The sequence below is a fragment of the Hirundo rustica genome, chromosome 14 (assembly GCF_015227805.2).
Source record: "Hirundo rustica isolate bHirRus1 chromosome 14, bHirRus1.pri.v3, whole genome shotgun sequence".
Classification (NCBI taxonomy): Eukaryota; Metazoa; Chordata; class Aves; order Passeriformes; family Hirundinidae; genus Hirundo; species Hirundo rustica.
This window is the reverse complement of record NC_053463.1, coordinates 7,228,934-7,253,883: the sequence shown is the minus strand read 5'-3', so window position 1 is coordinate 7,253,883 and position 24,950 is coordinate 7,228,934. Positions and strand designations below refer to the sequence as shown.

General features: G+C 41.5%; 1 protein-coding gene across 1 annotated transcript in view; it reads right to left on the bottom strand.

The window, feature by feature from the left end:
- The window catches only part of ADAMTS2 (ADAM metallopeptidase with thrombospondin type 1 motif 2), a 174,610-nt gene that overhangs the window by 107,639 nt on the left and 42,021 nt on the right, over positions 1–24,950 (bottom strand). The window contains exon 3 of the mRNA XM_040078471.1: positions 3,868–4,027. Coding sequence (XP_039934405.1) covers positions 3,868–4,027 — 160 coding nt within the window. The remainder of the gene's footprint in view (positions 1–3,867; positions 4,028–24,950) is intronic.

Below are 24,950 nucleotides of genomic sequence, written 5' to 3'. Positions count from 1 at the left end.
CTGAAACAATTAGCCTAATTTGTAGAGAGCTTGCACAGACTTTCACAGTGCTACTTTGCTGAAGATTATTACTTGCCTAAAATATGATGCTTACATTTTCCCAGTACATTAACAAATAGCATTGTTTGAGAGGGTGAGACCAGGCAGAAATATTACACCCCATACTCTTTGATTCTTCCAAACTCCAGATAATCCCTCACCAGTCAAAATAAATGTTTCAGGTTGCCAAAACGAGTAGTTACATTTCCCAATCTTCTGATAACGTTTTATGTAAATGCAGAAGCAAACCTGGCACAGTGTGGGAATCAGGGCAGGGTAGACCTCTCCCAGCACATTCCACTTTCCAAAGCCCAGCACGTCAGCAGAGCCTTCGTAACACAAGATGCACACCTTGATCTCTGCAGGGCTTAGGAGGTCGTGGGGTTTGTTTGTTTACAATTTTTAGATGGAATAAAATCTTGATTATTCTTATTATAATATAAAAGATAGGTAACGGTGCATGGAAAATGCTTGAAAAACCCTGCTGTATGGTCCATCTCACCACATCTGTTGACATAATTTAGAATTTATTTCCATGGTGTGGAAAATGCATTTTTTTGTTGTTGTTTGGGGGTTTTTTTGTTTTGTTTTTTTTAATCCATACTCCCAAGCAGTCAATGGATAATGGATCTTCCATCAGTCCTGGCTGTCTTTTGGGGAGTTCAGCTGCCCCCCAGCCTCAGGGATCTTCATCCCACTGCCTTGCAGCTCTCTGTGTTGGAGCTCTCTGCCTGGGCAGCTGTTGGGGATTCACACTGACTTGGGGCATTGAATTCTTCAACAAACCACCCTCCAAAGTAACTGCATTTAGCAGTAAATCCCAAACCCTTGTGCCTTGAAAGGTCCAGCGTGGCCACTGCCCGCTGCAGACCCAAGACCTTGAAATGGTGCCTGACCCTCTCAGCTCCAAGTTCACAGAGTTTTCAATTCTTTCACCTCCTGTTTCACTGAGAACAGCTTGTCCTATTTCTTGTGAAAAGAATGCCAAAGATAGGAATATTTATAAAGGAATTTGTATCTATCTATCCAAACCAAAACATTCAAAAATCATGACTCACAATCCCCTCCCAAATCATGGGATTAAATTAACATATCATGGGATTTTAAAAGATGCTGTTTTAAAAATTATGGAATACATAAACTTTGTTTGTCACGCATTCCCTCAAAATATTTACACAGCCAGAAACTACAAATTTTTATCAACAGTTAAAAGAACCAGAAGCTCACCTAGGGAAAAAAAATCATCACATATTCATAAGATTCCTGGAGGCTGGACCTTTAAAAATAGTCCAAGTGTTACAATTCATCACATGTAAATTTATGGGATTTGGCAACAATGCAGTTGTCCCCAGGGATGTTGGAAAGACGGGGAGTGCTCTTGGTTAACCTTTTTTTTTTTTTTTTTTTTTTTTTTTTTTAAATAGATACAGCATGCTGAAAGTGCCCTACTAAGTATTTCCTAAATCAGCCCATCAATCAGTTTAGAGCACTATGGAAAAACACGGCAGAGTGTGCTTATCAATGCTCAATCACTAAATATTTTGATATTTGTTAACCAAAACTCAATGCATTTGGGAAAAAGACTAAGTGGAAAATAAAATTACAGTTTCTGAAAGCATATCCCATCCAAGCCTTTTGCCTAGAGCAATCAGAGGTAGGAAGCCAGGTTTAATCAAAAGTAGGGAACAAACCATTTTCAAGTGGTTGCTCACTTTTTTTGTTAAAGGCAAAGACAATTTCATGGGAAAAAATCCCATTTACTGTCACTGAGACACATAAAGCAGTCACACGCAGACAAGAGATTTTCGCAAGGCAGAGGTCCTTCCAATTCCAGCTCACAGCTGAGAGAGCTGAGAGAAGAAGAGAAGCCCCTCTGTTTATTTTTACTTTTTATACATTTGTGGGTCTAGCAGAAGATTGGCTTTTTGGGGTTTCCACCCCTCAGCCTCAGTGGCCAGACCAATTGTCAGTTACAACTGTTTTCAGGTTAGAAATATGGAAACAAAGGACAGAGAATGAAAAACAAAGGATTTGTTTATATTACATCTGTGGGAAAGGTAAAAATCTGCTCTAATATTGTACAGTAACTAAAAGATCTGACTCCATTTATGAAAATCAAAAGGCTAATAAAGAAACTCAGAAAAACCAAGGTAACAATTTACAGTACAGTTTTTATTTTTACTGATTTTTGGTAACAGTGAGGTTTTTTTCCAAAATAAAAATTAATCTTTAATCAAGTTTACAAATGGGGTAGAAAGGAAGATTACTACCTTTCACAGTTTTTCCTCCATTTAAAAATTCAAAATATCACAACTATTCCTACCTGTCCCCAACACCTGCTGCTCCAGACAAGGTCACTGCTACTTCTCAGCCCAGCCCGAGCTCAGCCTCCCTTTTGCTTTTCAATCCCACAGTGCTGGCTGTGATTACTTTGTGCCTTTTTACCACAATTTACACACTCCAGCCCTGACACAGGCGAGGTGACAGACACCAAGGCTGGTGGCATCAGACACGGCGTGTGGCTTTGCTGCCAGGTACAGGCTGCATCTCAACCACTGCCGTCAGAGCAGGTACCAGGTGCCAGTAACTGGAGCTGATCTACAGTTTGTGCTTTTCTGTGTACCAGACTCCTGCTCCTGAGGAATATTTACGATCCAAAACCAAAAATACTGCCATAAGGTGTGAACAACATTAAGTCTCTTTTGTTTAAGAGGAGACACAGTGAGCGGCTGGTGTTTTCCAACATGCAATTATTTTATAAACATTCACTAATAGAGCAACTTCCACCACACCTACCATCCAATCCTTCTGGGACTATGGCACTCAGACTGCTGCATTACCCAGGTCTGCTCCACAGTGAGTACAAAGGCAACAAGAAGAAATCAGCAAAGCACCGTGTCAGTCACAAGGTCATTTCCAATTTCACAGGTCATTTCCAAAGTGGAGAAAAAACATTGCTTGGCCCTAATTTCAGTGCCTCATCTCTATGGCTCTCTGTTCCTTCCTTCCTATACTTGAAACCCCATTATATTGAAATAAGATAATACTACGGTACAAGTGACAAATAACTCTGCAGTTTGGTACACACATTTGGAACAAAAATGTAGCTATTTTGTTGTTTCCACTCAAATGACCCAGTTAATTTCAGTGTTAACATCAGCTGTCAAAACATCCACTTAGCAGATTTGCATCCCTTATTTATTCAGAAAAAAAAAAAGGTGCAATAACCAAGCAGTTATCAGAGAAACAGAAAACACTACACAGAATGGGTATTTATGTTTAATTCTTGTTATTCCATCACTGTCTATCATATATTTAGTACATTATATTCCACACTTGGCAACACATAAATAAATCAAGAAAGTTTGTGTGCGTACTGGAGATACCACTGTTTTCCTCTTGGGACTAATGCAGCCCAGTGAAGACACTGTCAGTGAAGCCCATCTACCATGTCAGCCTCGGTGTCCTGGTTGCAGCCTTCCAACACAGCCTTTGCAAAGCCAGCGCTGCCACCTGTCCCAGCAGCCACAGCCCCCTCTGCACTGCTGTGTCACCCACCATCCCCCTCCTCTGCTCTGACCCTGGGCTCGGGGACACACACGACTTCATGCTGGCCATCTCTGTAGCCAAGGAAACTCTTCAAGGCAAAGACATCCTGGAGATGGTTTGGGCTGCTGCAATGTTTGCTTAGCCCATACAAAATGTTCAGCTCCTTCCCTACTTTTCCCTCCTTAGAGGGAGAGCACATTTCCACTTTGAAGGACAAAAAAGAGGTGGCAGATGACACTGGCTACGTGCCTTCAGCTGCACCTTATCCCACAGCCTTACCTTTGTACACAGTATCCACATTCTCAATTGGAAGCTGCTTTCTGGCAGCTGCTCTGCGATAGACCACGTGTGTTCTGCCTCCTCCCTCTTCCTCCTCCTGGGCCCCCTTCTCCAGAGGTTCGATGAAGAACTCGTCCTTGTCCGTGCGAATCATGCCAGCCTGCAGCACAGGGCAGAGATGGAACACTTTGCATTACTGCACATACTGCAGGTGCTGCGAGTAAACAGTTACAATATGCTTAAGCACACTTTAGTGCTCTCTAGAGAGCAATTAGGATGCAGAGAGGAAACCAGGTGAATCCTTTATTAGAGCAAAACAAAGCATCGTTTTCCCAACTTGACAAGAAAGGACAAAAGATGGAACACTGAACCAAAAGGACTTCTCCTTGAGCCACATGAGCCAAGTATAGGGCTAAGAACCTGTCTAGGCAATCACCCTCTCCGTTAAAAACCAGCTACAATGAAAATTACTCTGACCTTAGCTATCCATCAGGCCCAGACCACTCCAGTGTTTACTGTTTCTGCTAAATAAAGGATCAGATCAGTGCCATAAGCTGGTTCTGATGTGCAGTTCAACAGTCAGAAGTTGTAGAGTCAGCCTTTCTGTTCAGAAGCAAGATAGAAAAATACTTACATTCAGGCAGCTAAGCTTTGTGATTATTTCCCCTGTGACACAAAGGGTTCAGCCAACAAAATAATCTTTCAAGAACTAGCCACAACTAGTTTGAGTGTCAGTACTGCACTGTTAAAAAAAACCCCAACTTATTCAGCCTGGACCAGATGCCCTGGGATGAAAATAGAAATTAGCACTTCGACAAAGCACCTCAAAGGAGCATTGCCCAAGCAATTCTCATTGCGTTCAGGGGAAACATTCACAAAGACTGAAAACTTTAAAAAAGAAAAGAACCTTTCATCAGGTGAAACAACTTGGGCACCTGGATCACCTGGGCTTGTCTCCTTTTGCAGTTCTGCCCAACTGTAGGAGGTCACCGCAGCCAAGAGCTGCTTGCAGAGATGGTTGGCTTGAATCAATTTTTTCTGCATGTTTGCTCATCTGTGTTGAGAACTTCAGCTAGTGAACTCTCAGCTTGCAGACAAAGTCTTACTATTAACACAAATGAAATTGTTCCAGATCCAACCTTCAGAAGCTCCTTCATCACATCCTTTCCCACTCTCCCCAGAGATGGTCCTGGAGACACCGCAGTTTCAAACTCGCTCTGTGATACTCTCCAAATTCCTGTCTGAGCTTCTGGGAGCCTAAACCCCCTGTTCAGTGAAGCCTTACCTCCAGCTTCCTGGGGAACCAGTTTGGCTCCTTTGAACCCAGTATCCTCACTTGAAACAAGCACATCTAAACACACTGATCATGTTCCAGCACTAAAATTCTCATACAGCACATATTTTTCTTCTACAAGCAGCAAATGACATTCCTACTGCTATAAATACAGTATGTTCACTGGTTCCCTCCTTGGAAAAATGTCAGGTTCATTTGTCATGTCTTAACTTACATTAGGCAAGATTTCCAGTCCCAGAATTCATATATAAAATGTATACAAAAACAGATTGGAAAGAAAGGATTAAAGAAGTAAAATTATATCAAAGCAATTTAAGCTGATGCCACCCTGCCTGTACAGAGGAAACTGAATCTGAAATCATGTCCTGTTTCTTCTTAACTAATTTAGATTCTGCATCAGACACAGGAAAGGTGAGACAGGCTCAGCAGCTCAAGGAAGTCAAGACAACCAAGAAAATAAGTGCTGAACCCAAAGAGACAGCAACTGATCTTTTACTGTAAAGTGGAATACGTGAAAAATTCAGACTTGATGTTACTCTCCTGTTAATGTTATTCTAATTGCATTACACACACACTTCTCCTGGATATTAAATATTATACCCAGAAATTTGGAAATCTTTTTATGATAAATGCGAAACTAAACATCAAGACAGTTCAACAGAATGGGGTACAATGAACATGCCATATGTACACCCAGGAGAAATACACTGAGAGCTTGACTGTCATGTGAAAAATATGTGATTTTGGTTCTTTGCAAGTGAAAAAAGCACCATGGTTGTGCACATGTTCCTATGTATTTTTGGATACGTTGAGCCTAATATTAATGAAGCAGCTAGTGCCAGACCTTATTTTGGAATGTAGACCATAATTCAGAATACAGGGGGAAATGCTGCTGTATGCTATGTGCAGCAGGGAGTAGTGATGGGAGTTTGGAGATCTAAATGATCTTCTAAGAAAATTAAGAGAAGCAACTTGTGCAATCAGTAGTTGAACTGATCAGACAGAGGAACAACTGTTATAGGTGAACATTAGCTTCCAGGGTATGGTGGCCTTTTGGAAATGAAAACAGTTGGTCAGAGTGAATTCTCGTTTCTGAGAAGATGAAGGTAACACCCTGGGACTGGCTGTAAGACTAAGCAGAAAGACATATTTGAATGCTGGATCCCAAGACATAAAACAGTGCTTAAACACTGACATTTCCTGCAGATCATTGTGCCTGGTATTGGCCTTTTTCTTGTGCAGGGCAATTCAAGTGGTACTGGAAGCTGCCAAAGAGCAGGACATCAGGTGCTCTCATTCCACACTCTGCTTCTTGGATGGATATAACACCACTCTACATCCCCAGAGATCCCCCTATTTCTGCAGGGATGTAGAAAGGAAGGAATTTAACCTTCAAACACAGATTCATAGAATCTCCTGAGTTGGAAGGGCCCCCAAGGACCATCAAAGCCCAACTTCTGGCCCTGCATGGCTGAATACACTTTTTTGCATTTTCATCTTGGACTACTTCGGAATTTCTCTTTTCTTTTAGTGCTCAGAAACACATCAATTTTTTTTCATCAGAATTATTAGGAAAGAATGTATGTTTGAACTGTAAAAGAATTTTATATATTGCATGTCTACACAGTCTTTGATTTTGCCAACATATTGTCATGAAATAAAATAAAATAAGAAATAAGGTCTGTTTCATACTTTAACAAGAAAATTCATTTAGAAGGCAAGGCAGAGTTCCTACAACAATCCACAGTTCAAGTCATCTGCCTAATAATATAACCACAGCTATAAATGATTCATTAAGAAACATGTGGGGCTCCTGAAAGTCTCCACCACACATTTCCTTACTGCTTTGAGCAAGACATTTTACCTCTTTACTTCCATTTCTCCATCTCTGAACCAGCACATCAGTCTTGCAGGATAATTACAAAGCCTGATTTGGGATTTTTTTTGGTCAAATGCTTTGAACGTGAAAAGCTCAGGATGAATCGCCTAATGCATTTTTTTCTGATACTACTCAGAACACCCTCAAAATGCCACCATGAAAGGGAGATCGCTTTTAGTCAATCCAACACCAGTGTTGTGCACAGCCAAGCAGGCAATAGGGTGGCAAAGAAGGCAGCAGGGGCCTGCCCACCTCCTCCACCTTCACCCTTCATCAGTCCTGTTCTTATCCACAGCTGCCATCGCCCCTGTGCCAGCCCGTCATGCCAAGACCACTGTCTGACAACCATCAAGTTTGTGATGACAACAAAGAGCATTAAAGCTCCTGCAATTTCCTGGAGAATGCCTCTGGATGACTAAAACAGAAATGTTGTATTGTTTGGGCACACCTGTGCCTTCCCTTCAACTGGAAGGGCTTCAGAAAACCCTTGGACCATCATCATCTGCACCTTTACTCCACAAGACGTGAAAACAGATTTAAGCCTTTCAATTACCCATTCCCTCAAAAGTTCTGAGCAAAATCACAGCAGGTGCTTTCACAAACTAAGAGCTTAAAAGTACCTGCTGTCCATAGTGTTTTTCTATCCTGTACTGCTCACCACCAATCCCAGGAATGTTGTACTTCCAGGCATTATGGATTAGCAGTGATCACCCTGCACTACCACCCTTCAGCCACATACACTCTGTGCAATCCATTACCAGGCATGGAATTGTGCATCCCCATGGAAAGAAAGTCAGATTCTGGGAAAAAATGCTACACTCTTACCTCTTTCTCTCCTCTTCTGGGAGTTTTAACTTGAAACTAAGCTGAATATGGGAATTTTGATGATGGCAGCTGTGATTGTGTCTTGTGACTAATGAAAATATAAATTAATAGAAAAAGTGTTTGCCTTTGAAACGCACCAAATTGTAGCAAAGAGCCCACAATATCCCACCATTTTTCAAAGCGGGGCATCCCCAGGCCTTCCTTCCAAGGGCTTTTAGATCCCAGCTGCAAATTACTCAAGTCAAGCACTGCTTGGCACTCATTAATATGCATTAAAGACTAGAGCAGAAAACACTTAATCAAAAGGAAACGGCAGTTCAGAGAATCAAAACCTCTGCTAAGGTTAGCAAGGCAGTTATTTAGAAGTGAAACCCACACAGAAAAAATTCACGAGGAAGACTGAGAGTGAATGTCCTGTCTAATTATGACACGAATTACACCAATAAGCCACAAATGAGTCCATTTGTGGATCACACAGAGTTGGGGTCTACAGTTTCACTAATCTCTTTGGAGGGTAACAGGGCTCCTGTGCATCCCTGGACACCTCCTCCCAAGGCTTTCAGGGACCACAGGACCTTCATATACTGGCAATGTCAACAGCCACATGGGCTTTCTGCCCAGGTTAATGACACTAATCCCATCCCATGTGATGGAGCTCTCCTCTCCAGCCCAGGAGACCTGCCGGAGCTTTGCCACCACACCACAGAGCTCAGCTGAACAGCAGGTTTCTTCTCCTGTCTCCTCAACATCCCCAACCCCTCCTGCATTTCTAAAGACATTCTTCAGAAGCCTGATTTGACAGAAAAAACTGCTTGGCATATTTAGATCTGCAGACAACTCCAGCTTTTGGAGCGTTAGCTCCTGTGGATAATTAAATTTCTCTCTGGCTCTGCGCTTGGTGAGCGACTTAATTGTCTCCTCATTGCATTCACATCACAGCTCCTTGTTCTGGGCTGTAATGAAGAAACCCATCCAGCGGCTGCTTCAGGACTCCAGAGCCTCAGCCCACCCTGCAACAGCAAGTTTAATTAATGTTCATTTTCTTCCTCATTAGTGCAGATTTACAAAGTTTCTTTTTGCCATAAAAAGGCAGATTTACATCCCAATCTCTGAGCACATGATACAGATAGGAAGATAAAATTAAAGGTGAACAAACCTGAAATTAATATTTTTTAAATTCACGTAACTGGTTAATTACTTAAATCAGTAACCTAGAAAAACAGTGTTTCAGAAACTCTTAGAAATAACATTTCTGTAAATAGAGAAAGATCTAATTTTTTGGAGTATTTGATTCTGAAAGAGGTAAATAGCCAAATTACATACCTGTGCATGAACAAATCCTAAATACAGTCTTGAAATACAGGCTATTTTCCTGAGACAAAAGTGACGTACAAACTATCTGATATTTACCCTCCGTGCCTGGGTCACGAGCTTGCACTTCCTGCAATGCCAGTGAACACTCCAGATGGGAAATGGCAATATGGGATTCTCCCAACATCACTTCACAGAGAATCCCAGAAAGACTTGCATCTAAACATGGAGTTGCCAAAAATAATCTGAAGATGACTTGAAAGGGAAAATACTTATATTTTCAGGACAAGATATTGGACAAAGTCATATTCCACATTTATATCAACGTGCTTTCATTCAAACACACAACTGCTCTACATTTGACCAAACTGGCATTTAGCAGATCACAGAATTTGCAAGCAAATCCTACATGTCGCTTCCATGATCCTTCACTAGGTCTTAGAGCCACAGGAACATGCTATTTCCAGACAACAACAGATGTGTCCTCCCAACGTGAAAGCCAAGTACAGAAATACTCTTTGCTCAATTACAATGGAATGGACCTGATGCACCAGGAGCTCCAGCGACTGGAGCAAGTTCACCCAGGGAGTCTGTGGCAGAGCTATGGACATGACACAGACTTTCCAAACTCATCCCAGTGGGATCTCTCAGTATTTTCCCCTGTGCGATGTGTTTATTCCCAACCACAAATCCATTGATTCAGGAACAGATGAATTTGGAATTTCACTTCCATTCAGTTTAATTCATGTAGACAGCAATGCAAAAAAAACCCCAAAACCTTCTGATGTCATATTTGCATTTGATTCTTTGAGAACGTGCCTCCAACTATTGAAGCACTGCAGAGGAAGGATTGTGCAGGGCTGCAAATTCATCTTCCTTTACAGTGAAAGGAGGTACTGAAGGAATTGAGTAAATATTTGGAGCATACTGGCACTTACTGTGCTGCATCCTGCTGCTGCCCTCAATCTACAGCAATCTATTCAGGTCCAGACTGGATGGGGAAGAAAGTTCTCAACTGATCATATATCTATTTTTGTTACTGATAGTATTTTTCAGCTTTTTTTCAAGTTGGTTTGCAGTAAAGTCATGTTATTTCCACATATCCTCAAAAAAATTAAAAGGGGCCAAATAATTGTGGATACATATAAGAATTTTGCAGCCAGACCAGACTGACAGAGAGGCAGAGCCTTCCAAGTTACCCTACGGAAGCTGTGTGTCCCTTAGGGCCTCCATTTATCCTCTGCATGGGGGTAAGGTCAGATTTTTACTGCACTTTGAGATCTACTAATGAATAGCACTGTACAGGAATTATTGCTACTAAGAGCTCTTCCATGACGGGCTGCTTTCTACAGTCCTTGTTGCTCAAGAGAGGACGGGTATCCATCCATTCATGCATCTACAGACTTCCACTGCTACCAAAAATAAAATTTTGTCCCCAGAGCCCAGCTCAGTCACTACACAATTGCAGGCGTGATTGATAACAGCAGGGGAACAAGTCTGAGCCAATATAACCTGAAGTTAAGAGAGCTGCATTAGTTTATAGCAGATGGGAACATGGACCCAAGTCTTGCAGTATTATGGTATAATTCATTTTAGAAACTCAAAAAGGTTTTCTGTGGTTTTTAAGAGACACAATAGTGAGACAGACTATGTCTCATTCTGAGTGAACCATCGAGAAAACAGACACAAAATAAGTGATTTCACAAAGCAATGCCAGCAGATTTCAAGACAAGTGTCCTGGCCAAAGGGCCTGGCTTTCACCAGTGAGCAATGCTAAAAACATTGCTTTCAACTTCTCTGCCTTTACAAGAAAATTACCAAATTTTCACCTCTGTCACTCAGCTCCTGCCCAGGGCCGGCAGCAGCAGCAGACCAGGACACAACCCCAAACATTTCCCTCCAGTAAATCTCCTGCCTCTGTCCCCCACAACCTGCCCTGTCCTAGCAGCCACTCACCTATGACTCTTCAGAGATCCCAAGAGATAAATCTCATTTTCAACAAGTTTAGGTAATATACAAACCCAGAACTTTCTGTGTTTGCCACAGACACTCCTTTTGCAGAGCACAGCCTGCAAAAGCACAAAGGGGCTCTGAAGCAGGCAAACCCAGAGCAGATCTCCCTGCAGCTGCTGTACAGGGAACCTCCTGGCACCTTAGGCAGATTGAGTTCCAACTTTGGACACCTCCACCACCACCAGCAGGTACCTAATCTCCAACAAGCCCAGCTGCCAAAGTGGTACAACTGTGTAGGTTTTCAGGGACAAGCAGTTCCTTTTGCTAAAATAATACATAAGCAAGAACATTTTGGAAATTCTGTAGGCTTGATGCCCACAGGTTATGTGTAATTCCAAGTGGGAAAGAGGTGAGTTATTAAATAGCTGTTAAGAATGAAAATGATAAATGTGGCAGATCTTGCAGACTCAGGGGATTGTAAACTTGATTGCTGTTGTTGCAAGCAGGGAATAGTAATTGCAGTGCCCTGAAACAGGATTTCTCAACTTTAATCTTTCAGGGAGGAAAAGTATGAATATCAAGTCCATGAATTTGCTAACAGCAAGATCCAAAAAGATTAACCTTCCAAATTTTGACACACAGAACCATTTGAAATAAAGCGTTTCTGAGGACACTTTGACAAAACACATAGCTGAGTCCTACCATCAGCAATAAAACTTAATTGACGTTCTGCAGGAAAACAAAACAAGTCCAACTGTTTCGTTGGACTCTTCAGCTCAAGCCCTCATAAAATGGGACAATTGCTACACAAGTTTCTTTTCAAAAATATATTTGCTCAAGGCACAAATCACCACCCACTTAAGTCAATGGGTGTCACATTCATAAATCTCAAGGCCAGAATTTACAAACGGATTCATAAATACTAAGGCAGTTTAGTCTGATACTCTGTATAAGACAGGCCAACGACTTTTCACCAAAGCACCACTGCAGCCTCCCAAAAACTGTCTGCAGCAGGGCTGGAACAGATCCATTAATGGGTAGGAAACAGAGTCCAGGTCTTTGCTATGGTAAACAAGATAAAAAGATCCAGACCACGGAAAACTGCAGGAAAATGTTTACGATATTAAAGGGAAAAAAAAGTTTAATATATTAAATTCATTGGAGTGGAAACTCAACATTTAAAGTAATTTCAAATTATCTTACAAAAGCCCCGAATCTTCCCTTCGGAAGATGTTCCGCAGCAGCATCTCACATTCCAGAGGAGCATGTGAACAACAGAGCACAAGCTGCAGGGCAGCAGGAGCCGGCCCTGGCCCAGGCCATTGCCATCTCCTGCTGCTCCCAGTGCCACCCCACCCGCTGTGGCACAGCAGCCCCAGTGCCCACACAGCCACACCGTGGGCAGGTTCAGGAAGCTCACCCCAAAATCCCCACCCCAGGAAGCTGTGCCCCTGCAGAACCCAATGCCCTTGCAGCCTCTGACATTTGCTACCAGTAAAACTCTCACCTGGGAGAGAGCATCTTGTCTCATACACACTTCTTACTGTTCCATGCAACAGCTCATAACCCAAAGCCAGCCACAGGTCTGGATTCGTGGCTTGGAAATCAGACAGGGTCCTTTGCTGATAAATGCCAGCTTTTCTCTAACAGGGTGCCCAAAAGGGTGGAGGGAAGCAAAAGTAACAAAAGGTTGCTGCAGCTGAGGCTTGTTTTTCTTTTCACATCCTATAGCCAGGCTTATTTTAACCTTCTTTCTCTTACCCTGTATTGGAGAAATGAACCTGGAAAGCAGTTTTACAAATGAGAGCATGAAAACCTAATGAGAGATGAGCTTTCAATTTTATACTGCACTCAGATGTAGGCTCCCAGTACAAGATGTCAACAAAGTGCAAGCTACAGTACAAAAACTAAAATAATTAATCCCTGGAGGAACAGGCTTATTAAGAAGGATTAAATCAAAGAATTAATGTGCACTATTTGTCTGTATGACAAAGACGAAGGCAAGCATATCATAACTCTCCAAGATCTGAAAGGATAGAAAGAATAAGAATTGCTGATGAGAAAAGCTTGGACATACCAGGAAACAAACAACAAAAAAAAGAAACTCTGACAGGAAATTTTAGCCTGCAATATTATAGGCAGTCTTATGTAAAACCAGCTCAAAACTTTTCCTTAAAAATCTTTAAAAACCTTATTGTTTACACTGCACTAGTACCTACAGTTCAAGGACCAGGGTTTAGGCATCACACAATAACAAAGACATTTTAGCAGATTTCTCCAGGGGAAAAAATAAAGAACATTGCTTAGTCCAGGGAGCTCAGCAGTAGCTGGTGATCTACATCCTTCAAAAAGTAAAATCAAACATGAGCTAGGCTCACACACCAAAGACAACCTGCTACTGCCTGGTTTTGAAGACAAGATAAGATCTCACATGGACATCTGGTCAAACACAGTGTGGCTCATGTGATTTTCTGTCCCTCTTTTTGATCATCTCCATTTTTCATGGGTTTTGCTGTTTATGTTTTTCTAGATATCTTTCTCCTCCCCCCCCCACCCCCTTCAAGGCTGCAGCTACTAATAAAACAATTTAATATTGTGTGAATTGAAGAATAAGAATTTTCCATCTGTTGCTTAGACTATGGCTCCAGTAACCATAAACTTTTCACCATACTTCAGGAAGAGCAAAAGTACTTTAATATCACACAGAAAACTCCAAAGGACAAAACCACAGTTAGATAATAATTGTAGAAAGCTGAAAAAATAGCAAGTGTTGCCGTAGAAGGTAGACTAGTAGTAATGTTTTATTTTGGAAAAGTACCTATACTCTTAGGCAAAAGTTAAAAGAACAGTGTATATTTTCCCAAAATAAACAGAAATTAATATCCAGCAGCACTCAGGTAGTTGGAAGTTGGACACAACATACATTGAGTCAAATGGAGACTGTAAAGGAGCATGAGAGCATGGAAAAGAAAGGCAAGCAAGAAGCATAAGTCAGTCTGTAAATCTTTCAAAACTACTAGAAATCAAATTACACACCATATGTCAGTGGGCTAATGTATTCACACCAGTAGAGCTGGGTTAGCACCACCACACATTCTGGTAGGTTTACAACTGGTGTGTGTTTATTTGGACAATACTATTACTACAGAAGATATTAAGCAAGTTCTTCAAGAGGTGGGGTGGTTTCCATAATTTACATGTCTACTATAAAATGATGTGGCTTTCTTGCTTAAAGTTGCCTTTAAAATCTTATGGGATTGTTTCATAACAAAACATTATTAATTTAGATTACTAGGCAGAGGGGGGAAAAAAAAAAAAAAACAAAAAAAAAAAACAGTTCTAGTTCTTGAGCCAACAATAATGCTTAAAAACTTCTCAAAGTCAGTGGTCCAAGTACAGTTACAAGAACTACAAGCTGGGAACATGGGTGAGAGGAAATACTCTAGTAAGGGTGCCAGTTTTCTACCCCTATAAATCCAAGAATCATTAGTTTTCAAAAGAAATTATCAGATAATGTGCATCTACTCCCCCATTCACTCTAAAGTCAATTATTGCAATTGTGTCTCTGAGTCCTGTCTAGAGGAGGACCAAATATCCTGCACAGACAAAATGGCTGAGGACACCAAGGTGCCACTGAGGGTCCCCAGCAGTGACATGGGGGCATCCAGGGCGTGACAAGAAACATCCCTCATCCAGAAAACAGAGGTTCCAACCAACTCATGCTTACCCCAGACCAGACAGGTGAACTTACACACTGGTGGTGAGTTGTGGCCAGGTGACCAGTGAGCTACTGAGCTTGACAACGAATTTCCAAATGTTTTTGAAAAATTACAAATGAGATCACCGTGATCCTCGCACTTCCACTTTGAATTTGCTGTTAGCTGCACAATTTAGACATAGCAGTACCAGGAGTCCAAGAGAGAGAACTCAGGAAGATCAAGGAATGAATGCACAGTAACCTGTCAAATGGAATATAACACTGACAAAAAACTAAAATGCTTTGTTAGAAACATTTAACCAACCTACACATCACACCAAGTCCTAATTTAGCTACTTCCAGCTCAGGTGAGGGATGGACAACTATTGCAACAAGTTCAATAAATATTTCCTTCCACTTCACTCTACAAACTCAATCAGCACCAAAACAGAAAAAAGAAGTATGTTTAAATACAGGATAAAAAAAGACAAGACAGATGGCATTGTTTTGTTGTTACACAAGTCAGTCCTATAGCTGCACTGAAAACACTGGATGCAGGATGCCTGCAAATACAACCAAAATGAAGTGTTTCCAAAGAAGTTGAATGGGAATGACCAGGATCTCAAATCTATCCTCATTTCAGCAGGGAGACTGAAAATGTTAAATATTTGTTTTAACATGAATGAGAAGGACAGAGAAACACAATTAATGGTGTGATAAGGACTACCTGAAAGTCATCTCTTCATTTCACAATAAAGAGAGTATCAATTAGATTAAATATTCTTTCCCCTGCCTCCTCCTGCCCAAAACAAATCACAGAGTAACTCTACAGTTTTTATTCTCCATCTGACATTTTATAACAAATTAAAGACCTTTAATACAAACAGTGAGGAGCCTCAGCAGCTCCCAGGTGCCCCAGAAAGAACAGAAGCAGGTCTGGACTTCTTGGTTTTGGACTCCTGCCAGACCAAAAGACTTTATTAAATGAAAATGCCCAGAGGATCCTGACGAGAGAATCTCTTTTAGTTTATTTGTTTAACTAGTGATATTGCTTCATATTTATGGGCTAAGCTTGTGCTAGTAGCTTTTTGTTTTTACAAGTCAGTGTTCCTGATGACCCGGGTTTCACAGGACTTACACCTCCTGTGACAGTTTTACAGCCTGCTGTAGCTGCCCCACACAACAGGGCCAAAGCCAAGCTGCTCTTTTGGTAACACTGTCAGGTTTCCAGCTCTCCCTCAACAGGTTTCAAATTCTATTTAGGTCCCTCATCTCTATGGTAACTGCCAACTCCACGGAGCCTCACAGCACCGTGTTGGAGGAAAGCAATCCCCCATTCCTCACTGGGGAAAAGAGAGGAGGATAAACTGGATGACTTGCCCAAGGACATGTAGGAACTCTGTGGCAGAGATGGGAAACTAAATGTCCTGAAGCCCAAGTCCAGAGCATGATCCACAAAATGCCCTTTTCACTCCTACCAGCAAAATCTCTCTCCAGGCAGCTCTCAGCATCAGAGTCACTTCCAACCAGATCTCAGTTTAAAAAGCAGGAGAGGTGTGGGAGATCTCATTACCTGCTGTTCCTGTTCTATTCTGCTGCAAGGAGTTGGTCAACAGGTGACCCTCTCAGCACCAGCACAGCCACCAGCATGGCCACCAGCCCTGTCTGGCCACAGCACGGCAAGAAGGAGCTTCACACAATTAGACTTTCATGGGATTCATCTGAGCTCTGGGGAAGCAGGAATTTCACAAAACTATAAAGGTAGTTTTAAAAAAGTTTTCTGGATTTTATCATTTTTCACACAGTCTGCAATTCTCCTTCCTGGCTTTTGAAAAATGACACACAGCTGTGCTTTGGATCACAGCTGGGACTTCTGGCAGCAGGCAGAGGAGGGCCGATGCTAGGTTGGGGTAGCCAGTGTCACCCTGAGCTATCTGGGGCTTCTCATCAGCCAGGAGGAACCAGTTCCCCTCACTGGCATGGCAGGGTGGGGCTCCTGCACTGTCAAATCATTTCTGAGCTGTGAAATTCCCTCTGGATCTGCTCTCCTGAGTAGAATCACTGGGAAAAAAATTACCACATGTGTGAAAGGCAGTGGGGAAGATACAAGACGAAAAATCCAATGAATGTTGTGCTTTCCTGCACTTGAAGACAATTTTCTTTCTTGTGTTTACTCCTTTGAGGGTTTGGTTTGTTGTATTTGGTCTGTTTTGGTGTTATCCAGGTTCCTACCAATTCTCAGCATCTTATTTTCACATCCATCTTTTCTGCAGATCCTGAACATATTCTCTGCCTTTTCCAAAGAGCTCTCTGGGTTTTGTGTCTCTGCAGAACAGATGGCACAGCACTCAGATCTGCTTTAGTAACTGGACAAATGCAATTGCTTTGTTCTGCTCTGCTCACAGCTGCTTGCTGAGCTGTACCACTGCAAGCCAAGGACAGGGACACTGTGGCCACCAGCTGGCAGTGGGCAGGACCAGGCACTCTCCAGATGCCCTGGACCCAAACTGGCCTGTGGGCAGCATGGGTGGGCACAGACATGGCATCTCCCAGCTGGCAGCACAAGGATCAAACACCAATAGGCACCTTCCTCCCAGCTCCTCAAGAATAACAAACCTTGGGAAAGCATTAGAGTGCAAGGGGAGGTAGGGAGAACTAGAAGAACAAAAGAACAAGATATGCTGACTCTCCCAGAAGAGCCTGAGGAAAAGTACTGTCATTTTTAACCGTATTTCAACTTCTTAAGCAGCCTCCCATCAGTCAGAATTGCAGTTTGTGGAAGGAACCTGTTCCATCTTGGAAAGCCAGAGGCTACAGCGTCTCATGAGAGCAGACTGGGATCACACAGCTTCTGAACAGAGCCAAGCAGTGACAATTAACCCCTGGCCTGCCAAGTGCTATGCTGTATTGGCAGACACATGGAGCAAGCCATGCCTGAAGGTTGTGCCTGGTGATGGATGGAACAATCTCTAAATACCCTGCTGTGGCCAGGTCACATCATGCTTGCAGACAGGACCCAGTCCTTCCTCAGGTGGGCTCTCGTGTGCACAAAGGGCCTGCAGTGGCAATTCCAGGTTAGTGGTTTGGATTTCATCTGGGCACAGCTGCCTCAAAAGAAAGATGCTGATTAGTTCACACTTCCAACTGATCACATCTGCAACCAGAGGCACGTTTGAAGGAGCCTTTCCTCCTCCTCCACAAACTCACCATCCCATTTCAGAGTGACCACAGGGAAATATTTCAGGCCACTTCAATTCAGTAAGGAATTTTCAGATACACATTTTTGGTTTCCATTTGGGCTAATACCCATTAGAAACATGATAAATTACCATGGAGAGAGAAATGTCATTTTTCAACCCATGGAGATAATCCTAGAGGAGAAAGAGAGGAAGCATAAGGAGGTAATGAGCTCCGAGGTCTTGTTTTGGGAAAATAACCTGTGTAGAAGAAAGGGATTAATAAAACACCTGTGTGTTCCCAGAGCTCAGACTCCTCCTGGATTTACATTGGATTTGTGATCCTCAAAGCATTACCTTTGGGATGTCTTTGCTTTATCAGCCAGTATTAACACAGCAGAAGCTTTAAATGTATTAACACATCCTTAGCTATAAACACATCACTAGGTTCATGGGAACTAAATGATTTTAGCATGAACCAACTTTTCCATCCACTCACCAACTCCTACATTCATTCACAAGTGTGTTGGGTTTGTAACTAACTGGTCACTAAAGGTAGTGACACTTAACAATAGCTCTGACAGAAACAGTCTTTGGGATCTACTTCCTACCTTTGGCAAAGAGGAGGTAGAAATGAGAGCAGAGCAGTGAAGGCCAACATTTTTCTTCAAGATTGTAAGGTTTCTCTTATAGAGTTTATGTTGATTTTTTTTTTTAATAGTTTATTGGAAGAAAAGAAAAAAGTAACTTTAGTTCAGTCTCAGAGGAATTGAAAACTACTTATTTTTTATTTGACTCTCTCCAAGCCTCTTTATGTATCCCTTAAGAGTGAACAAAAGTTTGCTTTTTTCCACATATTGTAGAGATTTTTTAAAAATTAGCATAATGCTTTAAAATTAATTGCATTTTTGAAAGAAGAATAACTTCAGCTTTCTTGCAGGCAGCTAGTGTAACACATGATTATACAAACCACAACCAATATTTTGGTGCCAAAAATACAACTCAGCTGAGAGATGTATAAATACTGGCCAAACCTTGGAAAGTTTGAGTTACAGAAGTAGATAACAGAGCTCTCCTTTCAGCAGCTATTCAAATTTCCTTCCTTTTTAACTTCCTTGGAAAGGAATCAACTAAAAACCCAACATTAATACAACTTCTGCACCATTTTTTTTTTTTATTGCTTCTATCTCATGGGGTAAACTAAATCACACCTTAAAAATTCCTCTTAGCATCTCCTTTCAAAAAGCAATGTCACTCACTATGGCCAGAGCTCTCTGTGCTCAGCTTCTGGGGCTACAAAAGCAAAACCTCAAAAATGACAAAATTCAGGTAGCAGAAGCTTTGGAAATCTGTTCTTCTGACTCTGCAGCAACCAAGACACTTGGCACACGTGAAAGTTGTGGGCAAAAAGAGGGGGTTCCTATTTTACAAGTGATTCATAGGGGAGAAATTGCTGAAAGACCCACTTACTTTCAAATTCCTTTTTGCTCTCTTTGAAGGCAAACTTGGGCATTTATAGATTTCTTTATAGATCAGTATTTGTACAAATTTTATAGAGGGCTAAAATTCACATGCAGGAATTCTTAACTACTTACTAATATTACTTTAAAAAGAGCTGAAATATAATCAAATATTTGTATGCATAAAAAGTAACTTGCTTTTCAAGCATGAACCTGATCTTTCTTCAGTGAAGCACACAGGCAAAGACCAGCGAGGTACCTGGCATGTATGTCTAAAACAATAGCCAGGGCCTCATACTGGGAGGCCCCTGGGAATTTTACAGGGGAAAAAAAGTCATTACTTTAGAATGTACATACAGCACAGACCATATGATGGCATTATCTAATGTGACTACAACGTTCTTCAGAATCATTGGATTCATATGGAAGATATGTGGATAGAGAAGCCTTGAAAGAAGCTCCTCCACCTGTCAGCTTTCCCTCCCCTAAGTGCTGTCTCACTCAAAAGTCAGGCTAAGCCTGCAACTCTTCTCAGCAAGGAAAGAACTAACCTAAATTCTACTGCATATGCCTTACCTGGAATAGTTGCCACTCTTAATATCAGTATCCATGGCTGTAGCAAAGACCTTGGACACTGTGCTAAAAATACACATCCCTCCATGCATTGTGTCCCTGCGGGGATCTGGTCTCACTCCACTGCTCTATAGGAAACAATGGGTGAGTTAATGGCTGATTTTTTTTCCATTTGTTCTCCACTAGTCTGTTCTGCATCTTTCTGGTTGAGCACTACGTCTCATTGAGAGAGTCAATGCTCCTTAATAATACACATAGGTTTATGGGAATTTGGTTTTCCTCTTTCCTTTGACCCAAGTATAAGAAACTGTACACTGAAAAACAACAACAAAAAATTTTTATATATATATATATTTATATATATATATATATATTTTTTTTTTTTTTTGGGGGGGAGTTGTCTCTGTGTGCATTTCGAACAGCACATTGTGCCTTCCCTACACACCCCTTTTAGGCATGTATAATGTCAAATCTAAACAGGTTATGTTCTTCTCATCTATTATTAACCAAGAATCTTCTGTACAGATTTCAGTATATGTTTACTCTGTGAAAACCTACACAGTACAATCTACAGCTAAGAGCAATAGTAGACACCTACAGAATCAGAGAAAAAGAAGGAAGAGTACTGCAAAGCAAATGAACAAAAGCAGAATAGATCCTATTACATTGCTCTGACTCTGTGAAAAAGGGAGAACAAATATTGAACATGCAGTATTACCATTTATTTCAGCTGAAGTCAGGAGTAAAGAGGCATTGTGCAAATATACAACCCACAAATTGCTGGTGATCAAACTACAGCCCTGCACACAAGGATTAGATACAAAAAACAAACCAGGAGTGGGGTAAACACCAGGTAATCAGAAAGAATTACCATCTGCCAATACACATCAGCTGGAGAGCTTGGGTGTGCCCAAGCCAAGTGCAGCGCTGCTGTTTGCACATGAAATCACAGAGTCATCTAGTTTGGAAAATACCTTCAAGATCACCGGGTCCAGCCATAAAACACAGGATCCAAAGCACACAGCCCCAGGGGCTGACTCCATATGGGAGGCACATGTCAGGCTGAGGGCATAAAACCACGCAAGAAATGATGAAAAAGCAACACAGGTTACAACAGATTGCCAGAGTTATCAATTCAAATGAGACAAACGATCCCTGTGGGCAATACTATTTCAAGAAGTGTCTACCTGGCAGGGGAGCAGCTGACTCCAGGAGCGTGGGCGGCCAGCCTGTGCTTTCCTGAAGTTGCACTTTCAGGACTCCTCCAGCAACAGAGAGTTGGGAAAAATTACACACATTTCTTCAAGTTCTTACAGGAATTTAAATTGTATTTATAATGACAACTTGATCACCAAGATAGGCTAGAAAGAGAGGCAGCAAAACAGGGGGTTTGACAAGGTCAGCTTCGCTTCCCAGCCCAGCACAGTGTAATAAGGTGCAGCCTGAGCCACTGCAGCCAGCAAACCTGGCACAGGGAATACACAGCACCTTGTCAAATAAGCAGCAGTGTACATGTCTAATGCCTTTAATTTTGTATATTGGAATCTGGTGCATTAATAAAGCCTGTCATAATGGGCACAATAAAGTTTGGAGCAATTTCTGCACATCAGTTTTACATTAGCTCCCATGTTTAGAAAAAGTGTAAAGATACATCGTTTTCATTAGCTGACAAGATTTCTAAAAATTATGGGGAAGATAGTTGAATGGAACTAATTCTTGCTACTGTGCAACTGAGTCCATGCTTTCAAAACAAATAAAAATTTAAAAAATAAGAAGAATTTTAAAAAGTAAAAACAACCTACAAACCAATCTACTTACAGACAATTTTGTACTCTCTGAGCCTGACACAGACCTGTTCTGACCCAATATTAGGAGAAGAATAGCACAAAAAGTCAGAGTTCTTCTTTATTCTTCAAGCTTAGCCCTGAAAAAGTTAACACTAGAATCTGATAATATTGCCTTGATGGAGATAGCCTTTGTATTGGTTACTCCAAAAATCAGAAGTTCAGTTTCAAAGTATGTAGAAGACAGGAAGAAATGGGACAGTCTATTTTTAATAATGCATTGCTTCATCTGTCTTATAATGAAATGATTTTTGGCAGAACAGCTGGCTGAAACATGAAATTCTGGCAAATACTACAATATTCCCATAAACTTATGAATCAGAATACTCTGAAATTTTAGACAATTCTTTCAACAAAGCAAAACTTAACAAGCTATCATAATCTAATAAAAAAAAATAGAAAAATAAATCCTGGCATTCCTGTGTCCAGTGTAACACATGAGCTTCTAAACATCAATTGCTCACAACAAGTCTTGTAAATGAGTTACAAAGTAAGGATTACTGACAGAAATTATTTGGTGTATAATTTTAATTAATAACTAAATTCAAGTAAGCCATGCTTTATTCCCAGGCAATTCAAAATAGAAAGAGGTGACATTCATAAAATAAATTACTCTTTATGAATTATTCACCCAGTTCTAATATATTTTTCAGATTTTCCAATCTGTTCACTAAACCCTACTGTGAAAAGCTCAATACCATATTCATTAAAACAAACTTAACTGAACCTTGGAGGAAAGCACACGCGGATTGGTCATTACAACCAACTGTTCTGCATCTGAAAATCCTGTTTTACACAGATGCAGAATGTGTTCTCTTACCTGCAGTTTAAAAGACACATCAACACCTAAATTACAACTGCTATTCTTAAAAAGAAACTAAAGATATCTGGGCATGACCTACTGACCTACTTCCTAGACAATCACAGGCAGACTTGGAAGATGTTGCCTCTCTCCTGACAGTGGTTGGATGTCACAGAACTCAGGATGAAGCCCAGTCACAGATGTGTTTGCTTGCCATGTGAAAGAACATGCTTACAGTAAGGTGAGTCACGGGCTAAGAGAGTGAACTTTCCACATCCTCACCTTCCCCTTGCACTAAATCATCGCTTGGGCCTGTCCAAGTGCAGGAGAGGGGTAGAGGCTCCTGAAACAGCAGCTCTCTTGGTCCACACTGCCAGGATGCAATCACAAACCCTTTGTGACTCATGACCTGAAATCCTACAAGAGAGACAGACAAACTAAACACACTCATTGACCTTTGTTGGGGAACGCAGCGTAGTGATGAATGAAGAGGAACTGGAGCTGCTGCTGTCCGTGTTACTCACCACGGAGAGTTCACTTCTCCCCTATTAGTAAATACAAAAATATGCAGTTTAATCATCAGCCAAATAGCCAGGCTGTGGTCCACAGAGGATAATCTGGCAGTCATTGCTGCAAGGTTTCTCCATTTGGTTTGCTATTACGTTAAATAAGATGTCTCATATCTCCCTCGTAACAGTCATCTGGTGTGTTATCTCTCATGTATATTAGGAGGGCTGTTTTCCCGAAACCTGATGTATCATTGTAACCAGCATATGTCAGGGAATTGCAAATCAGCACATTACAGAGCACTGCTGTAGTCCCAGCCCTGAGAATAAAATGCAGCACCACACCAGAGGGCAGGACCACACGTCAACAGAGAAGCCCCTGCTCTGCTGGGAAGCTGAGCACATGCTGCTCTGGGCACATGGGGATCCCAAATGCCAGGCAGCACTGAAGGAAGGAGATTCACAATGCAAATCAAATATTTACAGTCTTTCCCATAACCTTAGCCAGACTGTCAATGGTTTGTGGGAAGCTCAAGTAAATATGGAAGTATGCAAAAGCCAGAAGAGAAACACAATTCTGCAGTACAGGACAATAAACAAGAGCAGCCAGGATAGGCAGTGATGCACCTCAGAGCAATTTCTGTCCCTCCAGTTTACTGTGACAGAAGGGGAAGCCACTGCTCACTGAGCAGGGTCTTGTGGCATTGCTGTGCTTGGTGCTGCTATGCACAGGGGATGGAGAAACAGGACAGCAGAGACAGAGTGGCTCTTTGAAAGGCTGTAAGGGGCATCCCCATTCCCCTTCTGAGAAATATGCCAGTATTAAATAAACTAACTCTGTTCTCAAATCCTCTGTTCGCATTTGCACTGTCTGAGTTCTCTACAAATCAAGGGAGGTTAAAATGAAGTTGTTGCTTCTCAGTTTTGAAGGAAAATCTAAATCTTACATAGATATTTCTGAGCAAATATAGGGCTTGGGAGAGTGAGGGAAAAGTGTTCTTTCCAGAGGAGAAATGGACTACAAACTTCCAACTAACCCTAATGAATCTACAGCTGTGTTCCCTCTGCTACATCACCACCCTGACCCTATCTAGCCACAGCCTCCTCTTTGCATCCAAAAAACATGTCTAACATGCTGGAGGAGTAATCTGATAACTCAAAATGCTGGACAGTGACCTTTCATGTCTACTCTGAGACAGCCTAAAACCCCAGAAAAATTTTCCTTGGAGTATCAGATGACCTACAGATGAAAAACACTTAATATTAATCCTCTGTTTGCTGTGAGCAAGAAGGAAGATGGAATGGGATGGCCCACAACTTAAACCACAAAGGGAAGAAAGAAAAGAGAAAGATATGGCAAAGGCAGAAGGGGAGAGAAAGCAGAACCTGCAGTAAATGGTATAAAGGTCCAACAGAAAAGGATGGAGTAGTGAGGAGGAGAACAGGATTTCAACTGAAATGTCACAAGTGGTTTGTTAAGCAGCTGCCACCAGTGAATTTTTAGAAAGGAGAAATTTATATCACAGGAAATATAAGGTGATGAAAATTGATCATGCCAAGAACATAATTCAAAGTTTCTTTCTCACCACATACATACCTGGAGTTATTTCTTATTAATCTTATGTCTTTAAAGGAGAGAGAACCAAGCCCACCTCACTGTTGTCAGAGGTCACTGCCTGGCACAGCAATACAACATAGCCATCAAGAATGACCACAGCAAGGGAACACTCATGTGCAGTTCAACAGCTGCACGATGCTTTAAA